The sequence below is a fragment of the Platichthys flesus genome, chromosome 1 (genome assembly GCF_949316205.1).
Source record: "Platichthys flesus chromosome 1, fPlaFle2.1, whole genome shotgun sequence".
Classification (NCBI taxonomy): Eukaryota; Metazoa; Chordata; class Actinopteri; order Pleuronectiformes; family Pleuronectidae; genus Platichthys; species Platichthys flesus.
In genome coordinates, this window is record NC_084945.1 from 30,349,926 (window position 1) to 30,369,770 (window position 19,845).

At 38.8% G+C, this 19,845-nt stretch overlaps 2 protein-coding genes across 4 annotated transcripts; one reads left to right on the forward strand and one right to left on the reverse strand.

The window, feature by feature from the left end:
* Nucleotides 1-477: 477 nt before the first annotated feature.
* On the forward strand, nucleotides 478-4,506 carry fadd (Fas (tnfrsf6)-associated via death domain). Its single transcript, XM_062391094.1, has 2 exons — nucleotides 478-839; nucleotides 3,389-4,506. The coding sequence occupies exons 1-2, from the start codon at nucleotides 518-520 to the stop codon at nucleotides 3,664-3,666; spliced, it is 600 nt and encodes a 199-aa protein (XP_062247078.1). The 5' UTR covers nucleotides 478-517; the 3' UTR covers nucleotides 3,667-4,506.
* LOC133956190 (high choriolytic enzyme 1-like) lies at nucleotides 2,045-10,620 on the reverse strand. Of its 3 annotated transcripts, XM_062391083.1 has the most exons (9): nucleotides 10,602-10,620; nucleotides 10,049-10,166; nucleotides 8,048-8,108; nucleotides 7,544-7,699; nucleotides 6,589-6,709; nucleotides 5,931-6,109; nucleotides 5,520-5,601; nucleotides 5,162-5,286; nucleotides 2,045-2,251 (listed from the first exon to the last, which is right to left on the reverse strand). In XM_062391083.1, the coding sequence occupies exons 2-9, from the start codon at nucleotides 10,151-10,153 to the stop codon at nucleotides 2,148-2,150; spliced, it is 933 nt and encodes a 310-aa protein (XP_062247067.1). In that variant the 5' UTR covers nucleotides 10,154-10,166; nucleotides 10,602-10,620; the 3' UTR covers nucleotides 2,045-2,147. The 3 variants fall into 3 exon arrangements, with proteins under 3 accessions (XP_062247067.1, XP_062247051.1, XP_062247059.1); XM_062391067.1 differs by lacking the exons at nucleotides 10,049-10,166; nucleotides 10,602-10,620 and having other exon boundaries at nucleotides 8,048-8,415; XM_062391075.1 differs by lacking the exons at nucleotides 2,045-2,251; nucleotides 10,049-10,166; nucleotides 10,602-10,620 and adding an exon at nucleotides 4,382-4,506 and having other exon boundaries at nucleotides 8,048-8,171.
* Nucleotides 10,621-19,845: the final 9,225 nt, after the last annotated feature.

Sequence of the window (19,845 nt, forward strand, 5' to 3'; positions counted from 1 at the left end):
TTTAATCGAGGATTCTTAATAATATTTGATTTATTGAGCAAGTAAGACTTTCTCAATATATGTCACAATTATGCCACAATTGCCGTATATATATATATTAATTACGTTCCATTTCATTATAGTTGTGAGAGTGTTGTGTGGAAATCAAAATCGTTTTTACATATTTTATCAAACGTCTATAATAATTTATATTCAACTTTCAACGTTTGTTTGAGCCTTTTTTCCCCGCTCCAAGTCTTTTACCGTAACACCAGGAACTTACGCGCATACATTTTTAAACCGCTGTAACCGTGGAAAACAGACGCAGTCACATACATATGCATAAACCACGTTGACCCATATGCCACGGATAGTTGTAACTCATCATACTGTCGCTAGTTACATTTATCGATCATCCATCGTACAGTGGCGAAATTAGTTTTCAAATACGACATTTACCGTAAATCAGGAAAAGTAACAAACACACGGAAGTGAAAGTACAAGTGAAGTGTTTCCTAGTTCAGAACGAATAGGTCCGATGTTCAGTCTGTGTGAAAGAATGAGCGCTTTACGATTTAACGCTGTTTTACTTGAGATTTCAAACCAGCTTTCCAGTGATGAGCTGGAGAAAATGAAGTTTCTGTGTCGAGAGAAGATCGGGAAAAAAGATATGGAGAAGATCAACAGTGGAATAAAACTATTTCAGTTTCTGACAGAGAGAGGGCAGCTGGGAGCCGGTAAAACTGAGACTTTGTCCGAGGTACTCCAACAAATTCAACGATCCGATCTGGCAGACAAATTAACCACGTTAGAAAGCCTGGGTGTAAACACTGAGAGTGAACCGGACCAGGAGGAGAAAGGTAAGGAAACTCAATCGCGTCCCAACTATAAACTCCCTCTCTTGCTCTTGATCTCTGTCTCGCTCTCAAGCTTGTCAAGCCAGCACTCATACGGTATGTGTGCTTGGAGTTGCCAAACAGCCCGGAACTTAAAACTGGTAATTTCCAACTGTATATAACATGTACTTCACTGGACTGTGCAGTACATGTGCAGTGGCGGTTCTACATGGAATTGCGCCCCGGGCGAGACCCCTTCCGAGCCCCCCCCCCCCCCCGATAATTTTTGTAAAATAATTATAACAATATAAGTGAAAGAGAAACTTACATTTCTCAATTGCACAAATCCTTCAATTGAACAACTCACTTAAGAGAATCAATGCGCACAATTCTGCACAACACAGTATAAGTTACAGTATAAAAGTGGCAAAAATATATACAATCAGATATAGAAAAAAGTTAACAAGAGCAGAGATACAATAATATAAATATTAAGAATAATATATAATATAATTACATGTAAAAACACACTAAAGAAAATCTAATTATAACACCATTGCACTAAGCACAGAAAACTAAAACTAAAACTTAACCTTTCTGGCCTTCCTTGATGCAAAACCATCAATAATGTCATCATATGAAATCTGCTCCCCTATTAGTGATTAAAACTGATGACGGCAAGGACAGTCAGCCGTTCCTTAGACATGGTTGACCTAAGGTACGCCTTGATCAACTTCAGTTGTGAAAAGCTCCTCTCTGCTTGAGCCACAGTGACTGGCACAGTAAGTGCAATCCTGAGAGCAGTCCAAAAGTTGGGGTAGATCTCCGATAGATCCTTGTCATGCAGAAAAGTGATATGCTTAAGGAGGCTCATGGTTTTTAATGGCAGGTCAGGGAAGTTCTTAATTTTTTTTTTGTTTCTAAGAGTCTTCTTAATTTGATGGGTCTCTTGGAGTTTTCAAACATTAAATTACACACTGCTCTCTCCTCATGTCCTACCCCATTGACTGTGAACCCAAGGGCAAGACAGGCTTCATCATACTTTCTTTTCAACTTGGTTTTTGAACACCGTCTCTTGTTTGTCCCTGACTGGCTGCTTCACGTGAACGAGCTTTGATCTCACTATGTGTGTCTCTGAGAGACAAGCAGGGGCGCCAGCAGTTGCAGGGGGCGCCAATTTGCCAATTCCCCACACAGTTATATGATAGATAATAGAAAAACGCATCGCGTGCCAGTTGATTTTTTTTATTTTTTTAAGTCCTGGTGACGCCCCGGTCGCCCGTGCCCAAAACCGCCACTGGTGATAAGTAATTAGATTGGAAATCTTTGCTCTCAAGCCATAGTTTCTTGCTTTTGGGCCGTTCCTCCAGCGGAGACTTGCTTGACAGTTACAGCAAACGACGGCTCACCGATCGCCGTGCAGTGATCTGGGGACACTTTTCAGCAAGTTCGCATTATCAGTTGCTGCTGACAAAATTGCTTCTTCTTTTACTCTCCCCAGGCTCTCCACTTCTGGAGATTCGGGGGTTAGCTCTTACAACACTTATTTTTTTCACAGATATAATATACTTTGTATGAAGAGGTATTACTTTCGTTTGGTATTTGTCTATTTCCAACTTCAAACAATGCATTAAAAACTGTCAGGCCTACTTCACATTAAGTCAGTTACATATAGGAAATGATGATGATGATTATTATAATGTAAGTGCAGGGGTGATTGTTCTGAAGTTTTGTGGATTAACACAAAAGCATTTATTTTGTACATGTTAGGCTACTTGAAGATATGAAGAATAAGCACAACTACACTTCACCATGAGGGCAGTGCAGAACCCCACAAGTTACAGAGGCCACATGGTAGGGTTTTAAGAAATGCAGAAGTCAACTCCTAGGACTCTCAATCTTTAGGAGTTTGAACTCTGCAAATTTTTGTCAGAAATTCTGAATCCTGGTGACAGGAGAACTTTCTGTGAATGAAACAACAGTTGTCTTTCTTAAATCAACAGTTCAGTGGGAATATCCCCTCAGTACAACTATACCTGAATAAATGTTGACATAGTAATCTGAACCTAATAGTCAAAAAGAGACTAAAAAGAATTGACAGCAGGTGTGGTGAAAGATAAAGCATGATATCCAATATTAAAAATCAAACAATATATAATATGGACCAACTTTGTTCATCTGTGTTCAGACAACAGAGAATTGCAGAGGTGCACATTGACCAGCTGGACTGCAACATACACTTATTGACATTGTTAATTAGTCAGACTTGTATTTTCTTGATTTAACAACTCTGGGGATACCACTTTTTTTTATATCTCTCAATAAGCTCTAAACTAATTTACAGTGTTGTCTGGAACTAAAGGGATTTTATATAAAAATGACATTTTATCTTAATGTTTTTAAATAAATAATTGATAGCTTCCTGATCTGCTTGGAACAGCTCACTCTGTAAAGACCTGCCTTGTTACTCCACATTTTGCGAAAAGGAAGATGAAAATATGCGTTGAAGTTAATTGTTCCCCAAAAGTATAAAACATTTTTCTCTAAACCCATTATATCTCCTCCTCCTTCAGCCAAACTGGACTTTGCCACGGAGGTGACAGCAGAAAACCTAGGAAGGAATTGGCGTAAACTGGGCCGCAAACTGGGTTTGAATGATGTCAAGTTGGATTCCATAGGCAGGAGGTATCCCACAGAACTGGAAGAGACAGTAGTAGAGCTGCTGAAGGAGTGGAGAAAGAGTCGAGGAGCCGAGGCCCGAACAAAGCAGCTGATAGAAGCCCTGAGGGCGTGTCAGTACAACCTGACTGCTGATAAAGTGGAGGACAAACTGGCAGCCCAAGGATATTAATGGAGATCAAAGATGAGATTTGAGAAAAACTCTTTGAAAATGAAATATGCTACTATAGCTATATATTAAATTATGATTGTTGAGGTGAATCAATTGACTTTTTTTCTGAATGTCATAAAATGTATATCAAAAGCTTTTTTAATGTCTGACAATTTCCTTTTATGTTATATCAAATTCAATTTGTATCTACATGTGGGATGATATTTTCAGATTTAATGTGATCAGTGCCATTATTAGAAGAGCAAGAATGATTTAAGTTTCCTGCAATTGTAAAAGAGGACTGAAATGGTGTTCTAAACTTTTCAAGAAGAAAAGCAGAAGGACAGTGCTATTTGAAGCAGACACCACTATAAAGAGGCTGTACTTGTATGTGCAGTAACATCACGTAAAAGTCCTGTTATAAAGCAGGGGTAGTGAGTATTATTAGTATCAAATCAGTGGATATGGATGTTATGTACTTGGGGAAATAAACATATTTGCCTTCAGTCAGAGGCTTGGATCATAAGATAAATACGACTCACATCTGTCTGTCTGTTAATTAAAGAGTACAGCAATGGTGAAGTGCTGTTTTTCCTGAATCATAGACGAGATGCAACTGTATAAAATGTGTGAGGTTTAGAAAGTCTGACGGATTTTGTTATTGTTGGACAGAGCCTGGCTAACTTCCTTCACATCTCCAGAATCTTTAATGTTTAAATGCTTAAACAAGTGAGAATTTATGATCTGAAGTTTGCAAGTTTATTGTTACAGGATCATTCAAACTTCCATCTGCCCAAAGCACTCATTGCTTCATCTCCTTTGATGTCATCAAGACAGCAGGTCAAAGGTCACATGCAGTTTCTGCAAAGTAGATTAATGTTATTAGGTGAACATTTTAGAAGGGATCTGCAAAAGTGGGACTGATACATTTTTGTGTATATGAATATCGTAGTTATGTTGACTTTAACAATTCAATTGATTATGTCTGATTTAAAATACTCAAGACTATCCTGTTATCATTGTTGCTATTCATTTACAGGCTTTTGAGATCCCTTCTTTATTTTTTCAGTTGAAGTAATGGGGGGATAATCTTTCAAGCCTATGTAGAGCTCCAAATTGTTAGTTAGACAAATCATTAAATTCACTTGTAAAGTTATTGTACTTTTAGTCCAATCTTGCCCGTGTGTCCCTTTTAAACACCAAGATGCCTGTATTCTACCTACTAGCTGCTACAGGGTTTTGTGATGTCATCAGAAACATAAAGTGTATCGATGCTGACGCTCTCTGTCTTGTCTGGCAAGGACAGTCTAATATAAACTGAATTCTTTGCCAAAAAGACTGTGACTTAAGAAGATTCCCACATAGTTTACATGCTTAAGCCTATCTAATAGATATGCCTACATTGTAGGTACATTTTTCATAGTGTAAGGGTGGACAAGTTATTACAACAAGCACAAAGTTACTGTGGCATTACTGTGAATTTGAGTTTGATCCAACTAAACGACAGAACACTTACAACAATTATACAGCCTGTTCAGACGGTCAATGTCATTGCTGCTCATCTGGGAGGCCTGGCCAAAGGACACATTGCTGTTGGGAATGGGAACCATTGTGGGACGGTTGTTCTTGGAGAAGGCGTACCTGGAGAATCATAGATAACACAATGTAAGTTAATTTATTTTGTAAAGAACAATCACTGATAAGTCTGGTGATATTTTATTATTTTGGGTGCAGATTTGCATTGTCACTGCTGTCACTGATTAATAGCTCCTTGTGCAGAAGAGTCTATACATACAGTGGAGGTTTACAGAGGAAATTAAAGAAAAATGAAATAAACCAAATAAAATGAATGATACAAACAAAACTATTCATACCTCTCATATTGCATGACAGAATTGTAGTCGTAAGAAGTTCCCTGGTTCAGAGTGTCAATCTTATCAAAGTTGTACGCCATGCCTGCAGGGATAATAGGAAATGTGTCAAACCACACACATGTACGGCGATTTTGAGCAGCTCAATAGATTCTCAGCTACTACTTGCATAACACACCCCAATCTCAGGCATTTGAAAAAGTCAGTAGATATACCCTTCATCTCTTAAAAGTTATAATTTTTTACTGCTTGACATTCCAATAACAAAATGGTTGTCAGAATGTTTTCACCAATTAGTCAAGTTCAACTGAAAAAAATGCTCATATATTTCTGTCTCAAGAACAGCTCTGCCTCTTGGACTACTTCTTAGTCTAAACAAGTCAAAGCCTACAGTTTATAGTAAAATTGTCTTACCATCAATAATGTTTTCCCAGTGCACCTTAATGTAGCTGTCTCTGTCAGAGCGAGTCTGTTCATGGTTGAAGCCGAGGGCGTGGAGCAGCTCATGCTGGACAGTGCTGTGGTACAGACATCCCTGACGACTCAGCGACACAGTCTGACCACCACCTTGACGACCTACATACGAGTAGCAGCTGTGGAAATATAAAAATAATCGTAGAAGATATTATAAAATAAAATCTCCTTATTGCACAGATGTAGCAAATATCAGTTAGTATATATATACCTACTTCCCAGGTTAAGTAGTCATCTAAAAGCCTGACCTTTCTAATGAATTAAAAGTTAGTAAAGGGAGGACTGAGATGAAAGACAGAAACTTCAAGACAGATGTTATATCACGCATCTTTTAAGGATGTGAATTGTTGAAGCAAATACAAAAACTCATTGAAATCCTGTATGAATGACTAATAGACTTGACGAAACAGTTGTCAGAGCTGTTTGATTCCTAACATTTACGTGTACGAATCGCTGGATTTGAAAAATAGAATGTTTAGGACCTTAAGAGAAGAATGAGTCATTAAACACTTGAAACCACTTACAGGAATAGAAAAAACAGATTATTAAGCAATTAACGGGACACGATTTTGGAAAATCAATTTTTTCAGAGCATTACCCGTTCCTGGACTCAATGCTCAGCCACTCATGATCACCGTCCTGGTAGGGTCTGAAACGGATGCAGGAAATTGAAGAAAAGGACTCCAGTCCACGAATGATGATAGCCTGCTCACGGGAGGCTGGTGGGATGGCAGATTGAGAGGATATGTAACAGTGTAGCTAGTCTCCCCCTTTCCACAGCAATACATCAGTGACCCCTCATCAGCTCTGGTTTATACAATCAGCCTGGGTGGCACTAAACCCTGGATGCATTGATTGAGCCTCTGCCAAATAGAATATGAAGGGGGGCTTGATTTAGTGGACAGTTTGGAATATGGGAGGCGATCACTTTCATTAATCCACCTTGAAAATTTTGACTGTGTTTGTTTGCAACAGTGTTTCAATAGGCCGATCCTTACCCTGAGCACCACACTCCCTCTGCTGACTAAACCTCTTTCCATTGGGCCCCTGCTGCCATCTTTTCCCCCTGTAAATCTTGCACATGCTCCCAGTCAACCACCAGAAACGTGATTCATCAGACCAGCCCATCCATTGCTCTATGGTTTACTGCCAATGTTTATCAATACGATTGGACGCCAGTCCCCCTGTCACTGGTTCAGTGACATCCTTCCTTGGCCCAGAGGACCTGTTGATCTGGAGATGCTCTGGAGCGTCTGACCCAGCCAACTAACACACGTTATGGACCTTGTCAAGAGATTCAGATTGTTTTGTTTGCCTATTTTTCCTTCTTCTACCACATAAACCTCAAGAACTGACTTTTTGTTTGCTGCCAAATACATCCCACCACCTGACAGATGTATAAGTTATGGGATAATCAGTTATCCACTTTAGCTGTCGATGGTTTTGATGTTGTAGCCAGTTGGTGTAAGTGCTAATTATGCTTTTCACTCACTCAAATAAGTGAGTAAACAGTGTCTGTTCATAAAAAAATTATAAAAATTATTGATGCTTACAGAAGTGATTGGTAATGTAGAAAGGGATGTAGACCTTTCCATCAGTCCACTTTCTCCAAAGGCAGCCCCTAGCGGTGCAGGGGTCAGCGTTTCTGTCAGCCTCAGACTTGACAGCAATGTCTCCTCCGATCAGGGTGGGCTCATCAAAGTCAGGGGCTATAAAAAGGATAAAGGGTTTGGAGGTGATTTGACGTACATACAGATTAACATATATAATTCTTTGTTTCACTGTTTTCTTTTTGTTTTATTTTGTCAGTCTGAATGACCTTTAAACTTTTACAGGTCAATTGTGTCTCTGCCTGTTTGTGGATCTTATTTGAAATTAATCAAAAGACGCAGTGAGATTTTTCATTACATTCTATATAAGGTTTTAATCACACAATAAAATATGGTGATAGCATTGCTTTTTGTTTGTATCTTCAATATTACGACTATGGCATGGTGAAATGCTGACCAAGGGACTGAACAGAATCACAAGTTAAGTTTATGGAAAGCTGTGCTCACTGCGGTCTCTGTTGGCTCTCTCCAGCAGTTCACCAACAGACAACTCCCTGGACATATCCTCCTCCATGGTAGCAACCTCTGCACAACACATTTTATGGGATATTGTATGAACTGTACACATCATAATTCATGATGTATAAACAATGAAATATGAGCAACTTACCATCCTGTGTTTGCCCAGAAAGACATGGAAAAGAAGAGCAAAATGTTGCAGAAGTACATTCACAAAAGCAGAATTTAACATAAGCTATCCTCTCTATATTGTCCTGGAACGTCCAGCTTTGTTATATGTTAATCTGCATCTAAAGTGGTTAAAAATCTTGCTTTGGTGACAATTAATGAAAATACAGCTGTGTCATGTAGGAATGTGAAACCGTTTTGGCTAAACATATGTTAACATTATAGTAGTCTTTCATAAATTGAACTTAATAAGAAAATACATAGATGTTATAATAACATTGATATAGCATTTTCACAATAATGTCATGCCTTTTTGCCTGTGATGTACATAAAAAATACTCCAGAGTTAGTGTGCAATCTTTGGTTCCTTCAGAGGAACAAGAGTTTTTGTAATAAGTTTGTAACAATTCGGGATCTTACAAAGTCAATGCTTATAATACTAATAGAGTTATAAGTATTAAACCCTAAAATGAAACCCAATATACTAACGTACACAATGGACATGCTGACAAATCAACAACACTTTAATAACCATGGAAATTTTTTAGCAGAAATGCTACTCTGAATTCTCCAAATGTTCTAAAATATTCTAAATACAATGTCCAACGTCATCACACTACTACATTTATATTAACCAGTAATAGATATCCATTAATTACCCTATCATCCCATAACTTCACATCTTGTTTCTTGATTGCATATACATATCGGTACGTACTGTACTGATAAATTGTTGTGCATAATGTTACATCTCAACCCAAACTGTGATCTAAAGCATTAACACCTCTTTTCATTGTCATGATTTCACTTTTAAAGATACGATTTGTGTGTTTGTCTTTGTGTATTTAGTGTCTGAGTTACAATAATAGCAATTCATTATAGAATCTACTCCTGGATGGATCCTGGAACTAACTATAACTATCAAATCAGAACAGCTTAGGCACAGTTCAGCAGTGCCATCACCAAGATTGCCAAGATCAGAAAATAAATGATAACAATGTCTTATGCAAATGATTGACTTTTGTCTTTGATCTAACTCCATCAAAAATGAGTCATAGTTGAAATATTACTCATACAATTTTTAAATATTATATATATATATATACAATAATATGGTCTAAATATGTCTCCATTTAGTGCATGAAAAATGGAAATGGAGTGAAGTGACATGTCTCGCAGTGTAGAGCAAGTAAAAATAGATCAACGAAGATCTTAATACTGAGATAAATGCAAAGAAAACAAAATAATTGAATATTCAGATTTGATGAGCACAGTTTGTTTGTGCTACAGTAACCAGATATTGCGATAATAGCTTCAACCTACCTGCTCTCATTTTGTTCGTGATTAGTTTGTTGTTCTATATACAAGCCTATATTTAATGCTATGTCCCTACAAGCTGTGGGTGTTAAAATCATTCTTCTTTAAAGCTAAACAAAATCCAGCAAAGCAAGGTGTTGGTGTGTAATGGAAAAAAAATCATTATGGATTAAAAATAAACTTATCAAAGGAACATTTTTGAAATATAATAATTTCTATACTGAAATAAGAAATGTATCTTATAATGATGATTTATCTAAAAACTATTTGCTCTTGATATCAAAAAAAAAAATTTGGCTCAACATAATTCTGCTTTATGGTGGCGGTTGGTAAAAAATATCAAAAAGCAATCAAAGCTACTTCTTAATAATGAAAGAGACATTTTTTTCTCTCGCTCTCTTTAGACTGTTAAAATAGTTTTGAACTTTTGTCAACTTTGATTTCAGACAGTCTATGAAGATCAACTCCTGGCATGTCTCCTAAGATAATGATTTTGTCTCTGACAAATGTGATATGTTGGTGAGATGCGGTGATTTGTGATGTTTGTACCTCAGCCGAGGAGGAGGACACTAGCAGCAAGGCCAAAAGAGACCAAGAGAAAACCAACATGCCTACAACAGACCTATGATAACCACACAGAAAAAGGAGGGAGAAATTATAATCAAATCTACAACAGATAAGTAAAATAAAAACAACAAAAATATTTTTTAGGAAAAACATCAATCCAGTCAAAAATGACATGTAATCAATCCAGGCTCTGTTACTCGATATTAAGCTTTACATTTCTCCTTAAAGCACAGGCACAGCTGTCTGGGGGCAGTGTCTTGCCCAAGGAGGTTTCTGCATGCGAAATGCAGGAGCCAGTTATCAAACCAGCTACTCTCCAATAAGTGGACATCTTGCTGTACCTCCTGTGTCAAAGCAATCCATACACAGGTTCTCTTTATACAAACTTCTTACAAAAAAAAAAAAATCATATACTGAAATATTTTCTGGATATATGTGGTCCAGTATTTCCATATAATGTGTACTGGTAAAGGCTGTGTATGAGTCTTACCTGAGAACCTGAACAGACAATCAGTGTCCTACTGTCACAATCTGACTGTTTTTATACAGTTCAGGTAGAAAAAATAAACATAATCTGCAAACACAGCAGCACCACTTTATCACTGAAAATGGTTCGGTGTCCTTGTAACCTGTGTGAAACACTGCATATGGTCTGCAAGCAGTGTGCACACATTACGACTTTTCTCAGTACTCAGTATGTAAAATTAGTTCTAAATCCCCCCCCAAAAAGTATTCTCTCTGCTGATTGCCATTCAGACATATACTCTTTTAGTGAGGTCCATCTCCAATGTTGGTGTTGAGTTCTGTTCAACCAAAACGTTTTGGCTGGGTATAATGTCAAGTTCCTCCAAAGTAAACTGTAAAAACAGTTCCTTTAACGGTGAAAGTCTGGTTCAGAGTTGAAGGAGAACTGTCATCTGAAGAGTCATCCCTAAGTAGCTCTAACCCTGTGTGTACAAAAAGATTTATGTTAAAATGAAAATAAACAAAATATGTAAACAGGGGTGTACACACACCTTTCACTAGTAGTGCACATTGAATTTGTGTTAGATTCCCCAAATTCGTGTTTTATTTTTTCTTAAATTGGGCTGTTGTACCCCAAAGAAAGAAGAGATAGTGGTAGTTAGTTAGATTCATTTTCATTGGAATAAAATCATGACAAATCACAAATGCTTTACCTGTATTTCTAAATTCAATTACATTGATGTAAATGTTTTTAAAATGTATTCGAAGCTTTCAGAAAGCTTTTTTCAGAATACTGAGTTAATACATCTAATAATTTTGAAAAGCAAGATAATGTGTCTAATTTATTTAACGCATATATTCATTTAAATATTAAGTACTTTAAAATATGGAATCAGTCTTTAAAAAATAAATTGAAAATTAGTTAATAGATTAGAAAAATGCAGATACCTTCTAACTAGAAGGTTCAATCCCAGTTCTCTCCATCTGCATGCTGAAGTTTCCTTGGGCAAGATACTGAAACCTGAATTGCCATTAGAAAATGTACCATTAGAAAATGTACCATTAGAAAATGGTACTGTAGAATAGATGCACTGTATGAAAGTAAAAGTATTTTGGTCACAGTGTCAAAAGAAGAAGAATTGGTAGATGACACAGAGAAAAATGCTGAGGCATGTGCTGAGCTAATCCAGTTTCTAGATTTAAATAGTTTGTTGCTGGTGATGTGAGAAACTGTGGACAATGGTGTTGCGGTTGGAAATCAAAGAAGAGGAGTCGTCGTTCTCAAGTTGAAATTAAGCAAGTTTATTCAGAGGTCACAGGTCAGGAAAACGCGGTGTCCAGCAATTGAACATACATGGGTCTCTAGTTCTACGCAGGAGGCTGCACAGGAAAAGAGGCGCTTAAACAGAGTGCGCACATAGGTTATATATCGATATACTGGGCGTGACAGAGGTTCTTCTTGGATTGGTCAAAACTAGATGGAGGCCGCTGCATCTAGACGGGGCAGTGCCTCATCCTCTTGGAATGTCGCGTGATGAAGATATCGTACGTTTACTCCATTGTCGTGGTTACCAGAGGCAATGTGTAATGTATGTGGTATATGTCAATAATGGCCAGAAAAGAACTAAAATGGCATCCCCTAAGAACGTCATGAAAGTGAGAGTGCAGCCACGATCGAGATCCCTTTTGGCAAGTTCAAGGGATGGTGGGCCTGAGAGTGCGGGCAGTTAGCTTCAGATGTGGTCTAAGAGGACACAAAGGATAACACGTTGCACAAAAAGTGGTGAGCAGCAAGGAATATGCATTTCGGATGAGTGGCAGTGATACAGAGATCCCGCCAGATTAGGTTGACAGGTCTGATGGTGAATACGGGGCAACTTCGCATATCATAATGAATATTGCAAATTGAAGAAATTCAATGACAAAACCCAGTGTTCTTATTTTGAAGCCTCTACCTAAATATATATATAGTAAAAAGTTCACAATATTAGACAAGTTGACATGCGGATATAACATTAAAACAATTGTAGGTTATATTTCACTCATGACTATTCCAGAGCAGTGTTTGTGTAGGCTAATTTATAAAAATCGATTATTTAATTGAGTAAAAGAGTAAAGTGAAAAATAAAAGACAAGGGTGTATGATTCTCATTAAAGAATTACCATGCACATCTGAAATAATGAGGCAGATTTGAGACCTCACCACCATACCAAAATGTTACTGCAAAGCAAAACTGACACTGTTTGACATGGCTAGGTGAATGCTAATAGAGAGCGAATCAGTTATTGACCTATGCAGTGCAGTAAGGAGCAGATGTATTGAACAGATGCTTTAACAATTGCACAAGACAGACACCTTAGGCTGATGGCCTAACCTTTCCAGGATGCATATGCTTGGGTCAGTGTGTTTTGGCCTTGGTCCCATTTGATGTCCAGTCTACAGTCTACTCCGTCATTTTGTTTTGGTTGCCGTCACAGCACAGAATCCTGCTTCACAGAGTTTTTAGTGCTGTTCCAGAAAACCGGCAGAGTGGTTTTCTTGAAAATATTTTAAGGCCACCAGCGTCTTGCCATGCGTAAAGCATGAGTCATAAAGGAGAGGATTCTGTAATTTTTCAAAATAAAACGCCATTCACAATCAGATGATAAATAAAACGGAAATAATGTAAGTTGTTTATTCTTTATGTGCGGCCCGATACCAAATGACCCACGGCCAGGGGGTTGGGGACCACTGTGCTACAGGACAAGCTCTTCAAGCTGATTGTGCCTGACTCCACGTGCAGGTGGATCACAGACTTCCTGTCTGACAGGAGGCAACACGTGAGGCTGGGGAAGCATGACTCCAGGACCATTAGCACCGGTTCCCCTCAAGGCTGTGTTCTTTCCCCTCTACTCTTCTCTCTGTATACCAACAGCTGCACCTCCAGTAACCAGTCCGTCCAACTCCTTAAGTTCACGGACGACACCACCCTCATTGGGCTCATCTCTGGTGGGGATGTGTCCACCTACAGGGGGGAGATTGACCATCCGGTGATCTGGTGTGATCTGAACAACCTGGAACTCAATGCTCTGATAACAGTGGAGATGGTTGTAGACTTTAGAAGGAACTCAGCCCCACCCACCCCCATCACCCTGAGAGACTCCCAAGTGTTGTTGCGTGGTCGTTTATCCTAAATATGAGAAGATGAGCCAAACTGGGTTTTTTCATTTAAGTAATTATTTAGAAAGCAAGGAAAGGTATCCATCAGCAAAGACAATGGGCATCCAACACACTGCCCGGAACTCTAGCAGCCCCGGACAGTCTCGAGTCGTATCAGAACACACCAAACAGCCGGCGCCTGTCTATTTTATAATAGTGAGTCTTGGTTCTTCCTCCTGAAAAGTGCGCAAGCGTAGTCCCTCCCTCTTGGCATTGGAATCCAGGAAGTGACAAGGAGCAAAGTCTCAAAATGTTCATCTCTTGACCAGCCTTGACACAGCTGATGGCATGTGGGCCAATGGTGTTGACAATTGGAGAAAGATTATTGTGTACTTGCTATATCAAAACAATGTTCGGTTTGTACAGACATTCAAAACAACTTAACCAAATAAACGAAACAGCATTGGGACACTCACACATTCTAATTACAAGATGAAACACTAGTTAGGAAAAGGTTTTTATTAAATCATTTGTCTGAAGGCCTTATATCTGGCCCAAACTGCTTCTATCTGTATTGTTAAGATTACAGCTTTAATTTGAAATGCTTCTATCTTTATTGTTAATAGTTCAGTCAGACACAGACTATAGCTAAAATATTGAAATCCTGACAACAGTCATCACTGCGGTGTCCTTCCGCTTCCTGGGCACCATCATCTCCCAGGACCTCAACAGGGAGCTGAACATCAGCTCCCTCACCAAAAAACCTCAACAATGGATGTACTTCCTGCGGCAGCTAAAGAAGTTCTAAAGAAGCGGTGTCCATCCCTTTTAGCTGTCCTCTGGAAACACTTCCGTTGTGTTGTCGCCTCTATTTGCTGCGCGTTCGTCTATTTGCTGCACGTTCGTCTATTTGCTGCGCGTTCGTCTACTTGCTGCGCGTTCGTCTATTTGCGGCGCGTGTGTCTATTTACAGCGCGTTTCTGTAATGTGTTGTGTTGTGTTGTGAAATTGATGAAGATGTTTTCTTACTTTGCTTGTGTTTTGTCAACTTGCATGTGTTTTGTCAACTTGCATGTGTTTTCTTAAGTTGCTGTTCGTTGAGCTCTCAGGGCCACCGTAGTAAACCTACTTGGCAATAAATACCTTCTGATTCTGATTCTGATGACATCAGTGCGCATGGATACAATCAATTTGTAGGGGTTCAAGAAGAGCAGAGATGTTCATTCAGTTCACAATTAAATCTTTATTTAATAATGGAAGGACTAGAATGGTAGCTTTTTATTTCTGAATGTTTTTAAAACGCAGAAAACAAATACTCTAACCACAGAGATACAACACACTTTAACCTTAATAGCGGGGACCATTATGTAGGCAGCATACTCACTACGGGGAGATTCTATCTCAAACCCCATAAGACACCATCACCTGAGCACACTAATCACTACCACTGCAACTCACACTGCAAGGACAAAAACCACAACACCCTGTTCATGTGACCACCACCCTTTCGCCTAAACGAAAAGTGGTGTGAATCCAACAACTATTCCCCGTAGGTCATCCAGCTGCCTAAAACAAGGAAAAGATTGAGAGTGAGTTGGTTCAGGGTCACCATAAAATATTTAAAAACAACAATCATTACGATTAAAGGTTGAACAATCTATCAGGAATGTGATACATGACATGTCGCACCAACAGGATAAACCAACGCAGAAACCAGTAGTCAGACAACACTGGAATTAGGCAAAACAGCAGTCTGGCACTTAATCTGCAGTGAGGGAGAGACAAGGTCATTCATCAAATTGCAACCAAATACATCAGAGGGGATCACCCTTGACGTTGCTATTAAATATAACCTACTATATGGGGCCCTACTTTACAGCGACCATGGATGGCTGACTCTGTACTATGGCTCAAACAGGGGAGACACAGCGTGGTTTTGTATTTATATAGCGCTTTTATATAAGACACCTCATTCGATTTCAAGCGAGTAAATAAAACATATTTCTCCCAGTATCCCTTAACCAACTCATTTTAATGAATATGTCCTAGGTTCTGACTGATAGATTATTTTTACAGATTAATGTGAAATGCCCCACAACAATACCGGTAAGCTGTAAACTAATTTAATTCAGAGGAAATGGTTTAGGAAATGCAATCACTGAAAGAATCACAAAAATCAACCCGTCTAAGGATAAGAAGGCAGTGGGGGTAGATGAGTGTTTGCAATTAAAAACAATGCTAATGGATCTGACAAATAAAAAATTATCTAAAAACTTTTTTCACATGGCGGCTGTGGCTGAGGGGTAGAGTGGTCGTCCTGCAACCTGAAGGTCGGCGGTTCGATCCCCAGTCTGACTCATCTGCATGCCGAAGTTTCCTTGGGCGAGATGCTGAACCCTGAATGGCCCCCTATAGAATAGCAAAGTGCTGCGATTAGATGCACTGTATGAATGTGTGTGTGAATGGGTGAATGTAAAACTGTACTGTAAAGAGCTTTGAGTGGTCATCAAGACTAGAAAAGCGCTATATAAATACAAAACCTTTGTAGCCTGGATGCCAGACGAACTTAGCCCCGCCCACAACATTTTATGTTGGGAAGTTCACATTCTGACTAGAATTGTGAGTCTGACAACGTCAGGCTAAAACCTTTGTAATATTAAATTTTTTTTATATTCTTCTCTTGAATATGTTCATCTGAACATCTTTTAAATATTTTAAATGTGTTATATTTTGCGGTATAGACCAAATATTCTATGTGTTTTTCTCCTCAACATCTCCATGCGTTTCAAAAAACATCATATTGTGGCAGGACAAGGAAAGGCAGAGATGCAGGTACTGTTTACTGTCTTTTATTCAGTAGCCAGGAAGGACTGGCACATGTTCCCCATACGGGAAGTATATATAGCTACAGCCTCTAACATCACCCATCAACCCACTGGGTGAGAGGACACACCCATGAGTGCACGCCACAATATGTCTTTTTTTAAGATAAAAATTATAAAATATCGGTATTAATTTAAATCTTACTATACAACTGTGGAAAGTAAATAACACAATAACAGAGTTTTGTACATAAAAATTTCAGTTGTCAAGTGTGCATTAGAGTACTCTTCAGTGTGGATATGTCCTGTTCTTACATAAGAACCAATTACAGATGAGAAAACATTCATGAAGGTCAGAATCTTCGTAATAAATGCATAAGTGGGTTTTAAGAAGATATTCATTCTTAAGAACAGTTGGCGAATGAGACCCAATCACCTTGAGACCAATTTTTATCCTTTGAAGTTATCCCTCGTTAATGTGGCAGTCCCCATCCAACCGTATTTGCTGTCACTTATCACACTCAATACCTTCCGGCACCTCGTAATAACAAGTCCATGGATTTTTATATTTTCTTGTTTAAAATCATGACAGGATTGTTCTCAGTTATTAATCAAAATATCTATCCTGCACACTACTTATAGATTACAACATCTTTTAAGCAGAATGTGTGTAGATCATAACATTACTGTGGACATACATCGGACCTTGTACTTAGTCTGGGTGTAAAAATATCCGCTGTGGATTTACTGAACATGCCTGTATCAGAAATTATTGCTATTATCTGTGAATCACTATCTCTCAATACTGTTCAATCTCTCTCAATGTGCACTCGGATCCTTAAAAACCAAAGTGTCTCCAAATTCTGAACAATGTTTAAGAGAAAAATGTATTGGTTGCTTGATAGAACCAACTGTTAAAAAAACAGGGCTAGATCCCATCCTCATTCGAAATCAATCAATCAATCAATCAATAAATCAATAAATCAATCAATAAATCAATCCAATTTGTCACATAGGGCTTAACAAATTGTGACATCCTCTGCCCATGTCAACAAAATAACAATATTTACAACATTCATGAGAAAAGATGCAGTAAATTTGTCTTTAAATGGTTGTGCACAGGGCAGACTTAATGTAATGCATTCTGGTGTTAACACAATGCATGCAGTTGTATAGCTTTTAGCACTGCAGAATGTCATCATGTCACTTGACTATTGTAATGGTATGTTTAGATCAAAAAGCTGCAGCTAATTAAAAATGCTGCTGCTCGAGTCCTCACTAACACAAAGAAGGTGGATCTTAACACTGGATCCTCCTCAGGTCGTCTGGAACAGGTCTGCTTTCTGTCCCCACAGACAAAACTAGACAAGGAAAAGCAGCATTCAGTTTCTATGTATCAATATTTAAAGTATCAATACAAAAGACGGTCTGACAGAGATGAAGGGAGCAAAAATTATTCACCTATCTCCAATATACAGTTGCAATCAGAAATATTCAACCCCCTTAAGATTTTAAGGATTTATCAATTAAAGTTTTTTCAAAGAGCAAGATTCTGCTTTGGATGACTACTCTATGAGTTGAGTAATACATAAAATCAACAAAAAAAAAAATTGCATGATATAGTATTTGCGTGTAACAGTATATTTTGCTAAGATACAATTATTCATTGTTTTTAAAGCTTTCTGACAGTTTTTTATGGCCTAAAGTGGAGTTGAAACATAATTTAGCCTTTGGGAACTCTATAATGATCCTTCATTTGCCTCAGCTGTGATGCAAATAAACCCCAACCATGAATGTATTCCAGGTGAGTTGCATCATGGGAAAGACAAATGAGCTTCCACAAAAGCTGAGAGAGGAGATTATTTCATCACAGCTGAAGGGCCTTGGGTATAAGAAGATTTCCCAAAAATATAATATTCCAAGAGACACCATTATAAGGAAGTTTAAAACGTATGGATCAGCTGCAAACCTGCCTGGCCGTGGAAGAAAGCCCAACTTTTCATCAAGGGCCCTGAGCAACTTAGTCAGAACAACTCAGAGAAACCCCTGTGTGACTACAAGACACCTACAGGATGACCTGATGAAGGCTGGTACAAGTGCTTCAGTGGCAACTATAAGACGTTCACTGAATAAACAAGGACTTCATGGCCGGAATCCAAGACGCACTCAGCTCTTGACCAGAAGGAACATCAAAAGTCGACTAGAATATGCCAGGAGGAATTTGGATAAGACGACTGAGTTTAGGGTGACAGTTCTATGGACTGATGAAACCAAATTTGAACTGTTTGGACATATGGACCAGCGGCATGTCTGGCGTGCGAAAGGCAAGGCTTATGACCAGAAGAATACCATCCACATGGTCAAGCCTGGAGGCTAGTCATTGATGATGTGGAGCTGTTTTTCTGCTGCAGGGACTGGCAATCTTGATCATGTACCTGGCATCATGGATTCTCAGAAATACCAGGCTATTTTAATGAGGAATGTGATGCCTTCTGTTGATAGATTAATCCTTGGTGATCATTAGACTTTCTAACAAGACAATGATCCAAAGCGCACCTCCAAGTCAACCAAAGCTTGGTTGAGAAAAAGATCCGGGAACGTCCTGGAGTGGCATTCTCAGTCCCCAGATTTAAATCTGAGTGAAAACCTTTGGTGGGATTTTAAAAAGGCTGTTGCAGCACAGACGCCATCAAACATCCCTGAGCTAGAGGCTTTTGCATGTGAAGAATAGGCAAAGATTCTGATCGAGAGGTGTGAGAAGCTTATCCGCACTTACCGAAAACTTTTGTTAGAAGTTATAAAAGCTAAAGGAATGCACACAAAGTACTGAAGCTGGGGGTTGAATAATCAATCAATCAATCAAATTTTATTTGTATAGCCCATATTCACAAATTACAATTCATCTCATAGGGCTTTAACAGGGTGTGACATCCTCTGTCCTTAACCCTCAGCAAGAGTAAGGAAAAACTACTAAAAACCCTTTTAACAGGGTAAAAATACGTAGAAACCTCAGAGAGAGCCACATGTGAGGGATCCCTCTCCCAGGATGGACAGAAGTGCAATAGATGCCACGTGCAGGAAAATATCATCAAGATTTAAAGTCTTCAAGATTAAAGATTAAAGTCTCTAGCAGCATTTGATGAGGGTAAGCATCCGAAGGACAACCCCAACATGACATGCCAAGCAGTCCCGCTGCAATCACAGTCCATGGTCAGCAACCAGCAGGACCACGATCCACCATCCAGACCAGAACGCCACTCCAATCCTCAGTCACCGTCCACCGCCACCCACCACGAGCCGCCGCCGCG